General features: G+C 35.3%; 1 protein-coding gene across 1 annotated transcript in view; it reads left to right on the top strand.

Moving 5' to 3' along the window:
• The window catches only part of LOC146002788 (mini-chromosome maintenance complex-binding protein), a 122,514-nt gene that overhangs the window by 30,761 nt on the left and 79,159 nt on the right, over positions 1-12,594 (top strand). The window contains exon 5 of the mRNA XM_083140722.1: positions 2,604-2,879. Coding sequence (XP_082996848.1) covers positions 2,604-2,879 — 276 coding nt within the window. The remainder of the gene's footprint in view (positions 1-2,603; positions 2,880-12,594) is intronic.

Here is a 12,594-nt window from a genome sequence, read left to right as displayed (position 1 = left end):
TAAGCCACTTATCTTTGCTCACGCATAGCCAGGGGGATAGAAATATGGCAGAGCTGCGCATTATATATTGTTATTGTTTTCATATTTATAAAGAAATTATTTGTTCTCACTTGTGGAGTGGAATACGTAGAGTTATATCTTCTTAGTAAACTTAAAGATTGCAGTCTTGTGTGTTGTAATGACTCACAATCTTTAAAATAGTTGTTACAACTGGAAATATGAAGGTATGCTCGCAGCCGCAGCCATGATAGTATCCCCAGGCTTTGAAATTTTGGCTTAAAGTTGACCCACGTTTCGAGTCTGGTATCTTGAAGTCTGTGGTGAATGCAGCTATGTGTTCGAGGTGTGTGACTGGAGAATCTATTATTATTGATTATGAGAAAGATTTCATATGAATTTCATGGTAGATGTAGTAGTGAAAAGTGGCTAAATTCAAGGTAAGTTTCTTTGAATAAGCTCGGTTATTGTAAAAAATTAGTTTTTGTGTATTTTTCACAGGACGATATATATATACACAAACATACTCCCCTCCAGACTATTAGAAAGTAGTTCTGGAAAAATCTAGCAGGTGGCTTTCCCTTGTCAACTGTACTTTCATCTGAAAGAGAATGTGGTTGAATTCTTTATCTCAAGCTCTATTTTCTTCATTCTTCTTCCTTCTTCTCTCCTCTTTCTCTCTTGTCCTTTCCACTCTTTCTAACAGCTTCTTCCATTCTTTGATTAACTTCAGTCCCCCATTCCAGTTCATTGTGTCTTCTTCACCTTTCTTCTCTATATCCTTTACGTTTAGTTTATGTTTTATAATAATATAAATTTCTGCCTTGGTCAGCATATTGAGTTTTTCATGATTTTCCTGTAAACGCAGCACAGCATATTTTGATTTGAGCGTAGATGTTAATAGTGGTTATTCGCCTATGTTTATGAAACTCTTAGAAAGATCACTTAGTATACTTTCTCTTTCACAAAAAGTGTTTCCTATTTCAAAAGATGCCTCAAATCCGTTCTCAGGAGGTATATCCATTTTCCTGCTGTGGAACGATACAAGCAGTCTCAAGTGAGTTTTGTCACGTGCACTTGCCACCATGTTGTACATATTGATATGATCGAAAATGCGATATGCAGCATTCTTTGATACACACATCGAATACAAATTCAAGCGAGTTTCTAGTCCCGAAGAATCTGTCGTCCCTGGTATTGACACAGTCCTAATGGAATTTTTAGCATTTTGTATCAGATTCTTACAGCACTGGTGTTAGCAAAACTAATGTTAATTCTACTTTGTGTTTATGTCTGTCACTTGCAAGGTGACTCAATTTGTTATGGTATGCACCACATGTTGACAGAATGATGTTTTGAAATATGTCTGAAATTTAGTCTGTAAAGAGGCGTTCTTTTCAGTTGTATTTGCACATCCAACAATCCCATTACCTTCCCAGCAATGCTGATAAGGTGTAATGTTCGAAATATTTTACTTCGTTAGTTTTACTTGTTCTGTTCTTTTTAAGGTGGCATGTTTAGTATCTTATTTTCCTGTAGTTTACGGTTATTACAAGCATAAGAAAACAGTTTTTCTTTGTGACGTTTCAGGAGAACACACGCTCCTTTCATCAGACATTTATTTTCATTTTGACTAAAGATACAGTTATAACAATGGTTAGTAATTTTTTAAACAAAAAGAATCCGTTATATAATGGATGTTGTCAATGTTACATTGTTGTAATATAGCAACTTAACAGTGAAAAAAGAGTGTTTTATTATGAATCCCAAATATCATCAGGTAATTCAAATTCATCATTGTTTTCACAAAGTGTCTCGATGTTTTCTGTTACATTAAATTTTAAAGATGGTGGCTTACTCCATTTGTGAAAAAGAAAACTCCATACTGGATCTATGTTACCATTTTCATTATTTAATTTATTCCAGTGTTCTGCTGCAATGAACGAAGCTTCCCAGACATTCAACTCTGTGTTTCCCGTTAATCTTTTTAAAACCCTTCTCATTTTAATCAAATGCTTCTCTACGATGATATGAGTTGACAAACCTGTTCTTGGGTTTAGATTTATAATGTCCAAATCGTGTTCGTGCCATCTTATGCTATATTACAACAATGTAACATTGACAACATCCATTATATAACAGATTCTTTTTGTTTAAAAAATTACTAACCATTGTTATAACTGTATCTTTAGTCAAAATGAAATAAATGTCTGATGAAAGGAGCGTGTGTTCTCCTGAAACGTCACAAAGAAAAACTGTTTTCTTATGCTTGTAATAACCGTAAACTACAGGGAAATAATTCTATAATGCAAGCAATGCGTACATACAAGAAAAACTATGTTAGTATCTGTTTAACACAAGAACATATGCCCTTTAAAGAACCATTGCTTCATGTTGGAGGTTTGCATTGCTCACCATTCTCACGTGAATTTAGTTTAATAAAACAAAAAATTAAAAAAAAGAAGTACAATTTGTTTTAAACCACATACTGATAGACTACCAATTAATCTGTCCCATTCTTACTGTAAAGCCATATCTTTACTATTGCAGCAATTCTAATTGTATTTTTTTTAACTTTGTTCATTGTTACCTTAACATATTATCAGCTATCCAAAGAAAGCTGTACAAAGAATGTGGGCACTTCTTCCATGCAGGATTTGAAGAGGCCGATTGAAGAAGAAGAAATGGAGGTTGAATCCACAAAAGTAGCTTCAAACAGTGTGGATTCATCGGAAACGCAGACAAAGAGACATTGTGAAGTGCAAGGGCAAAGTAGTAGTGGCAGTGGGACTGGTGGTGACTCCCAAAATGCTTCGGACAATTTGAAAAGGACGTTCAACTTCCCTCTTCCAGATATGGAAGGCAAGGCTTGCTTGTTGAAGGTTGGTTTATGTTTTTGTTCTTAAGGGCCATTCCTAGAGGCATACATATTTAGTTTTTGACCAAATGTAAAAAAACATTTGTAATGTTCATTTTTCATGTTTTTGAAAGGTGTGAGGTGCATTTTCCTACTATGTTTCGTCATGAAGTCATGTGAAATAAACTCTTAAACAGTGGCAGCCATTAGGGGTGGGGTGCAGTTGATCCCCACTTTTTGCCACTTTTACCCCCGTGCCAAGGGAACATAAACTGTCCTTGCCCCCCCCACTTTGTGCACCTTGCTCCCCTAGTTTTGGAACTCAGTCCCTGCCACTGCTCTTAAACACAAAATTTTATAGTTTATTTACTAAGGTGACAATTCCTGAAGTCTGAATTATCCTGCGAGTTATGCAAATCCAGAAAATCTATGATTGTGCTGTAAATACTTGAGAAGCAAATATGGATTCCTTTACACAGGAAAAACTTATTACTCTGATAACTACATAAATATACTATTAGAAGGGAAATTTTTCTTTTGTGAAAGAAGTGTAGTTTTTAAATGAAATTTAGGGTTTTATTCACTATTTTAACACTGAAATGCCACTTTTTATACTGCTTTTGTTTGCGAAATGCCCAGTTTTTGTACTGAAATCTTGATATTTTATTCAGTGTAAATATGTGGCGCTATGGATTCCACATCAAATCGAGAAGGTCTTCAATCTCCCATATTTCATTCATTTGAAATTTGTCATACTGAAGGTAGGAAAATAAGCAAAGTTGCAGATCTATATCCTTTCTATCATTGGCGCCCCATTTTAAAATGTTGTACAGTTATTGAGTAATAGGTTATGCATACATTTTTATAGAGAAATTAAGACTAGTGTTTCAGAAAATGGCTACCAAAAATTTCTTTACACCACCTTCAATTGTTTTTTACCCTGACACAGGCATGTCAAGACCTTTCCAATGCCATCTTAATCTCTTTTGTAGGTACCCTGATTGCTGAAATATTGCAATGTGAAGTTAACAGATGTTGAAAAAAATGGTAAAAATTGCACATTTTGCACCTTTATAACTTTGGAAATACCAAAGATATGGATCTGCAACTTCACATATTTTCCTACCTCACGTATGACAAATTTCAAATGAATCAAAATATGTGAGGTTGAAAAATGTCTTTTCATTGGTTGATTTCACATGGAATGACCCTTGTGTAGAAATTCAAGCAAAAATTGCCGGCTTAGTCAGGCATCGAACCTGAGTCTCTGGTGCACCTTGCTTGAATGCACATATGTATGCTGGGAATTTGGCTGAATAGGCATATTTTTTTGTATTTAATGCAGGAAAATTTGCTGATGAAAGAATTAAGAAAGATTACCAAATGAAACTGTCAAATAGATTTGATGTTTTGCAGGATTTAAATGATGATGAAAATATAAATGAAACAGACGTAAATAAAAATTGGGAGCATATACGTAATGCAATAGAATCAGCTGCTAAAGAAAGTATAGGATACCATAAACCAAGAGAAAGTAAGCCATGGTTTGATAACGAATGTCATAATCTAATTGAAATAAGAAATCAGTCTAGACTTAGGTGGTTAAATAACTCTAATGATACAAATCTAAGCAATTATAATAGAATAAAGCGAGAAGTTAACCACACGTTTCGAAGTAAAAAAAAGAGATTACTTGAAGAGCAAAATTAGTGAAATTGAAACAAACAGCAAAACCAAAAATATCAGAGTTATATAAAGGTGTAAATTAATTTAGAAAGGGGTGGCAACGTAAAGTAAACTTGATAAAAGATAAAGACTTTGGTTTTTTGGCTGATCCAAGTGATATTTGAAATAGATGGAAGAACTACTTTAATGACCTCTTAAATGTTCATGTAGGAAATAAAACAAATAAATGAAGTTCACACAGCAGTACCTTTAGTTCCAGAACCTAACTTGACTGAAGTTAAAGATGCTATTAAAATGCTCGAGAATAACAAAGCACCTGGCATTGATTTAATACCAGCAGAGTTAATTAAATATGGTGGAAATTCGTTAATATGTCAAATTCATAAATTAATTTGTTTAATATGGAATAAAGAACAGGGTGGTGAGAGACCGGGAATTTGAGGTGTCAAAAAAAGTCAGGGAATTTCGTCTTCATTGAATTTTTATGTCGTTATGGAACTCTGCACGGGAACAGGAAATCTTGTTTGTAAGTTTCGGCCTCAACTTTTAGGCCCCTTTTATGCGCAACGCAACCACGGCGCCAGAAACCAGTGATGGCAGGAGGTGAGTGAGAGAAATTTCTCTCGCCCGGGCTTCTTGGCGGGAATTTTAAATTCGAACACTCTTTGGAGGAAAATTGTTATAACTCGGGCACTATGGAAGAAATCTACTTCGAATAACTTTTGTTTTGCAGCTAAAACATCAGCGCATGGAACCGTGTACAATTCAGAACACTGGACCAAGGAAGGGGGCTTGGGGGAGGGGTGCACATCCCTCAATTTCAATGGAAAAAACATAAAAATATGGAGTTTGCCCCCTCTTCTCCTGCTATTTTGGGGAGAAGGCACGAACTTTAGTATTCTTTTCAAAGAATGGACATTTCTCAAGAGAATGAAACATGTTTCATGTTCTTGGTTGCCATACAAGTTGAATAATAAGCCAAAATGTGATTATTATTATTATTTTTTTTTTTTTACGAAACATAGGTAATTTGCATTTTTGGAGGAAAATTGTTATAACTCTGGCACTATGGGAGCAATCTACTTCGGATAAGTTTTGTTTTTCAGCTGAAACATCATAGCATGCAACCGTTTACAATTCAGAACACCGAACCGAGGAAGGGAGGTTTGGGGGACGCGACAACCAAATTTCAATGGAAAAAAAAATCTGGAGTTTGCCCCCTCTTCTCCCATTATTTTGAGGAGAAGGCGCGAACTTTAGTATTCTTGTCAAAGAATGGACATTTCTCAAGAGAATGAAACATGTTTCATACATATCCATACAAGTTGAATAATAAGCCAAAATGTGAAACTCTGTTTTTTACGTAAAATAGGTAATTTGCATATTGCTCAGAAAATTGTTATAACTCTGGCACTATGGGAGCAATCTACGTATGATAAGTTTTGTTTTGCAGGTAAAACATCAGAGCATGCAACCGTGTCAGAACGTCAAACCGAGGAAGGGGGGGTTGGGGGGTGGAACCCCCGAATTTCAATGAAAAAACATAAAAATCTGGAGTTTGTCCCCTCTGCTCCCACTATTTTGGGGAGAAGGCATTAGTATTTTTTTCAAAGAATGGACTTTCGAAAGAGATTGAAACATGTTTCATGTTCCTGGGTGCCATACAAGTTGAATAATGAGCCAAAATGTGAAACTCTGTTCGGAAATGTGGCATGGATATGTTGCGAAGAGCGGAGGGGGGGAGAGGTTGGTCATCAATATGAATTTCCCAGGCTTGCTACAGACCTGTGTCAGAGTTTCCACCCAAACATAAGAGTATGAAGCTCCAAAAAGCACATTCATTTCGTAATCAGCACCATGATACCATATGGTATCATCGGACCAATACAACCTTACTCTGATGATACAATGTGGTATCATCGAGGGAGTAAAAGTTAAGCCTCTAAACATTACGTGGAAAATGCATTGAATTATATTTTTTCTTGTCCGTATGGGAGTAGTAAGGGGACTGTCATCAGATGGAGGGGATAAGAGCAGGTGGCGCTGTCCGATAATTGTCGGTTGTCGTAGTAAGGCATTTTGTTGGGCAAACTGAAGGAACATGGAAACAAATAGGTTCCATTGATACATACGATTTTTGTCGAATATGGCCAGGGAGTGGTCCAAGATCTCTCACCTGAAGTGATGCAAAGGGCCCATGTGTACTCAGCTCATGTGTACTCAGCTGTATGGGGTTGTGCACATTCGATTGGCCTTTCGTGAATTGTCTGACCATACTATCACTCACGACGTCCGGTCTGCACAACTCTCACGATTACTGGTGGCTCTGTGCCAAATTCTAAGCATGCAATGTAGGCTACATTGCAGTTGGTGGGAAACTGTATGAGAGCTGAAATTTTTAACCTAGAACTGTCCAAAAACGGCTGCATTGCAACTGTACCAGATTACAGCTACATGCCACTTCTTCCTGCCTACATGTGTGTGTGTTGCTCTCCGACCACTAGTGCTGCGTATAGGCACCATTGGAGCTTTTTTCAGGATGCTCCTCGTATATGAACTTTCAGAAGCTTTTATTATTTGAGTGTTCCTGTTTTAATGTGTGGCTAGCTAAATCGGGTACCTATACAATGCAATTCTATAAATTCCTTGCGTTAAATTTCTAATACCTACATACCCTTTTCGTCAGCAATACTGGTATAACTGCATGTTGTCAGTTTCACAGTACTTCACTTGGATATACTGTACTGAAGCAGAAATCCCATTGATAATGTAAGGAAATATGACACTTTATTTTGTTCGATTCAATTGTTTCACTTATATGCAAGAGTTAAATTGTTTGCTTTACAGAGAAGAGAGAAGTAGCTTTATGCATTGAAATAGTGGCAAAGTGGTTCTTGCAAACAAAGGGTTCCAAACCTCAGTGGAAATATCAACATATAATACCAAGAATGTATAAGGAGACTGATAAATTACAAACTGTATTTCTTAATCAATCACTCTTCACTCTTATCTCATTTAGTCGTAACTTTAAAAATAATCAAGTATTTTATTTTAAACTTACTGCGTATGACAAAATTCCATAATTCTTCCCTAGCTTGTGAATTGTAATAATTTTCCAAATTCACTATTTTGCAGTTTGAATTCAAATGATAGAGAACAGTGAAACTAAGTCAATTTCATAGAAGATAATATTGGTACTTAGCAAAACCATACGTGGATCTATATGAGTTTATTATTTCCATTTGCAAAAACATCGATTTAGTTTAGATTGTAATTGTCAGGGAAAAATGTAAATTTTGTCCTGGAAAACCTGGAAAAGTCACGGAATTTCATTTCTGCTTGTTTGTAGCCACCCTGAAAGAAGAAATCCCTCAACAGTGGAAAGAATCCATAATTGTTCCTGTGTTTAAAAAAGGTGATAAAATGAACTGCAATAATTACCATGGAATTTCTCTACTCTCAACAACATATAAAATATTATCTAACATTCTTTTAACAAGACTAACCCCATATGCTAATGAAATTATAGGTGATTATCAATGTGGATTTAAACGTAACAGATCAACTACAGATCAAATGTTTGACATCAGACCGACACTTGAAAAAAGTGGGAATGTAATCATAGTGCCCATCAGATGTTCATTGACTTCAAAAAAGCATATGATTCGGTCAAACAGAATATTGTATAATATATTAGTAGAGTTTGGAATACCTAAGAAGCTTGTTAATATGATAAAAGTATGCACCAGTGAAACAGAAAGTAAAATTCATGTGGGTATTAATGTGTGTGACAAATTTACAATTCGTGATGGGTAAAAACACGGAGATGGATTATCTCCGTTGCTCTTTAATTTTGCCTTAGAATATGCTGTTAGGAAGGTAAAAGAAACTAACAAAGGACTAAAATTAAACGGTGTGACTCAGTTGTTAGCATATGCAGATGATGTAGACTTATTAGAGGATGATATAAATACAATTAAGAATAATGCTAAAATACTTTTCAAAGCAGCTAAAGAGAGAGGTTTGGAAGTTAGCAAAGAGAAAACTAAATATATGCTTACAGGCCGAAACCAAGTGTTCGGTAATAATCAAAATCTAATTATTGATAACTCGTTTGAACCAGTTTCCAAATTCAAGTACTTAGGAATAATACTAACAAATGAAAATTATATTAAAGAGGAAATAAAAAGTAGGCTTAATTCAGGAAATCCATGTTACTTTTCTCTTCATAAACTTTTGTCTTCTCGTTTAATATCTAAGAAACTAAAAGTTAAAATATACAAAACAGTAATTTTGCCTGTATTATTATATTGATGCGAAACTTTGTTTCTTACATTGAAAAAAGAACATAAATTGAGAGTATTTGAAAATAAGATCCTTAGGAAAATATTTGGACCTAAAAGGGATGAGGAGACAAGTGAGTGGAGAAGGTTACATAATTTAGAACTACATAATTTGTATTCATGTCCAGATATTATTAGAATGATTAAATCAAGAATGCTTAGATGGGCATGTCATGTAGCACGAATGAGAGAGGAAAGAAGAGTTTACAGGATTCTTGTTGGGAAACCTGATGGTAAGAGAACTGTAGGAAGTCCAAGACGAAGATGGAGGGACAACGTTGACATGGACCTAAGGGAAATCGGTAGGGATGGAAAAGAGTATATAGATCTTGCTCAGGATAGGGACAGATGGAAGGCCTTTGTTGCTGCAGCCATGAACCTTCGGGTTTAAGAAGGCTAGAGAGTTAGTTAGTTATGTGGCATGAGCAAACTATACACATGGTGTGTGATACTTATTTAATATATAAGTGCACCTTGTTTTTTGTAGAGATTACCTTATTTATGCATGTATAATGCAAACTTTGGTGTTTGATAGGGAAAAGTGACAAACAATTATATCTCGTATATAATGTGCAGTATAATTCAGGTGCATGAAATTACTTTATTAGTTGAAGGAGGTACATGCATTAATTCAGCCAGAATGGACTGCTTTTGTTGGTGTAGCAGAACATTATATTACAAAGTGGAAAATTGTGTGACATGGCCTTTAGACTTTTATGTGCAGTTTTGCTCATTTCCTCTTTACAGTTTCTAAAATAAAAATTCAAAATGTATACTTTTTCCATGACTAACGTAACATATATAGGAGGCACATTCAGGACCTTCAATTTAACAGTTAGCAGCACAAGATTTATTCCATTGAGGCATTTACATACTTTAAATATGTCATATTATGTGGCCGAATATGTCATATTATTTGACCAGTAATACATTTAATTATTATTTTCTTTTTCCTTATTTTTTCATTCATCGAAAGTACCATAAAAATCAGAATGTTCCTTCATTTTGTGATGAGGTCATTTCAACCGCATTGCACATTAGTGTCACCATCTTGAATGGAATACTGTTGCCATATTCAGAAACTACAGAATTTAAGCTTTACAACGATATATAACATGATAGGGTTCCGTAAACACAAAAAATCAAATGCATGTGTCACAAAATAATGGAATGACCCTGTACGGTTTCATGTTGGCTGTCAGGATTATTCCGTGCATAATACGCACCAGTTTTTGGGGGCAAATATTTTGGAAAAAAAAGTGTGCATTATACATGAGTAAATACGGTACATCTATATCATATGTAAAACTGACTAGTGTTGATGGAATATTAACGTATAAAATAACCCATGGTTCAACAGCCCTTGAGGGCCAGGGTATACCTACCAACTGCCGGCCTCACCTCCACATGCCTCAGCAAAGGTAGGCCATCATCCAACCAGTTATGGGGTGAGATGTGGTCAGAAGGATGAACCCAAGTCATTGTTGTAGGTTTTCTATGATTGGGTTATGCTACGTATTCGTGGCTCCTCAATTTCCTCATGATGGTGGGTGGCCACTTGTTCCATACACTGACCGAAATCTCAGAAGTTGTTACTCTTCCCTCAGGAGACTCAAACCTGCACGCGTCCTGTGGCAGGAGCCCAAGGCATGACACCTTAGACTGCAAGGCCACGGTGCGAGACTGAGTTAGATATATTAACAAGACCGAACACCATATTTTTGTACATACATTCATATGTTTCTCACATGACAAACTATACCAGGTTAGCAATTCAAAATTTCTGTTTAAAACAATGTGATTTGAATATTTAAAAATGTGTGTATATGTATTTTACAAATGGGTTCATTTTAGGTGAGTTGAAAAAAAAGCTGTTGTCATTCCGAGGTAGCTGCAAGAAATGGATGAGTGTTCCAGTGATATGACCAAGGGATCAAGTTTTTATGCCTTTTAACTAGGGATGTGCCGAAGCCGATTACAGATGTATGAAAATTGGCAGAAATTGACATATCGGAATCAGCAAAAATCCTATATTTAAACTGGTACAGATTATACTAGAGTTTAACCTTCTAATAAGTTTTATATTCTAGTTTTGCAAGATTTATTGAAAATTTGGTTATGATTTGTCATTATTGTAGAGTTTTTGTAAAAAAAATCATTGCAAACTTTCATTCAGAGGATCAACCTAACTATAAATCGGAAATAAAAAATTGCATTGCTGAACCAGGATCTGCTGTTGTATTGGAAATTCAAAAATGAGTATTCAAACCTGAAGCAAGTGCTGAGAAAATACTTGAGCATACCTGCTGCATCAGTATTCAGTGTTCAGGAACAGATTTGCGATAAGAAGTAGGTTACTTCTTGAAGTGCTTTCAAATCTTGTATTTCTGAAGTTGAATCTGGCAGAACAGGAATTAATTTTGCATTTCAAAGAACTGCTTGTGTACTAATGTTAAATCTCTAGGTTCACATAACCTTTTGTAAATGCAAATGTACATTCGCATCTCTTGAGAATATATATGTATATACATATAATATGCAATAGAAATGTACATACCAAATTTATTTTTGTCATGCAGAAAATAACATCCCATTTCTGTTTAATAATCTTATGTATCGGAATATGTTAAAATTACGGCATCGGTATCGGTTCCAAAAATGATCGGTGAGTACATCGGCATCGGTAAATTTTCAGCTTCGTCACATCCCTACTTTCAACCTATTTAAATTATTTTATGCATGTTTTAACTTTTTCTTATTTCATTTTTTCTCCTGTCCCAGAAGAATAATCAAGGCCGATCTGATAATTCAGAGGTCAAAAGAAGGTATGCGTTGGGATATTTTTTATTGTTTTTAAAATTAAAGCAGTGTAAATGCTCATCCTCATCCTTTTCCTGGTAACAATCCTTGAATAATTAGCTGTTGAATATTACCATATTTACGTGTGTATAATGGACACTCTGGTTTTTGACGGGGAAAAGAAACAAACAATTATCTCTCACATCTAATACACAGTACAATTCAGATTGAAGAAATGACATCCCATGTGATGGGAGGTGTGTGCTTGAATTCTGCTCTGCTTTTTTCAGTGTCGCAAATATTTCCGTTACAAAGTGAGGAATCATGGGAAATGGCCATTTCACTTTCATAGTATTTTTTAGTTATTATTACTAAAGAAATCCAACATGGTAATTTGTATTTGTGCCTGTGGATAATATGCATGTTACATGCAGTAACATGGCGAAAACATGCAGTTTTAATGTTGGCTGTCCAAATTATTCCGTGCATAATACGCACTGCAGTTATTGGGGGCGAAATTTTGGAAAAAAGTGTGCATTATACATGAGTAATTTCAGTACTCGCAAAAGGCACAAATCTTAGAACAGGTTGACTGCTTTAGTGGCAAATATAAAATTCCATTTTCGAGGATAAGTTTTTTCTAATTTCAATTGTGTTAATGTTTGAATGTTTTTGAATGCACATAATTTGCATATTTCACCACACTAAAATTATCAGCATCCGAAGTCTATACTCTTCTCAAACAACAAAAAAAGTTAAATTCATGTTCTAAGGCTTCAGGTTGTGGGCTTCAACTATGAGATGCGTGCACGTTTGAATCTCCTGAGATTTCGGCCACCCACCATCATGAATGAATTGGGGAGCTAGGAATGAGAAGAATAACCTGGTCATAGAATAACTACGACAACGACT

Source organism: Lepisma saccharinum, chromosome 19, assembly GCF_977018435.1.
Source record: "Lepisma saccharinum chromosome 19, izLepSacc3.1, whole genome shotgun sequence".
NCBI lineage: Eukaryota > Metazoa > Arthropoda > Insecta > Zygentoma > Lepismatidae > Lepisma > Lepisma saccharinum.
Note: the sequence above shows the minus strand (reverse complement) of the source record. Positions and strands in the feature narration are given on the sequence as shown.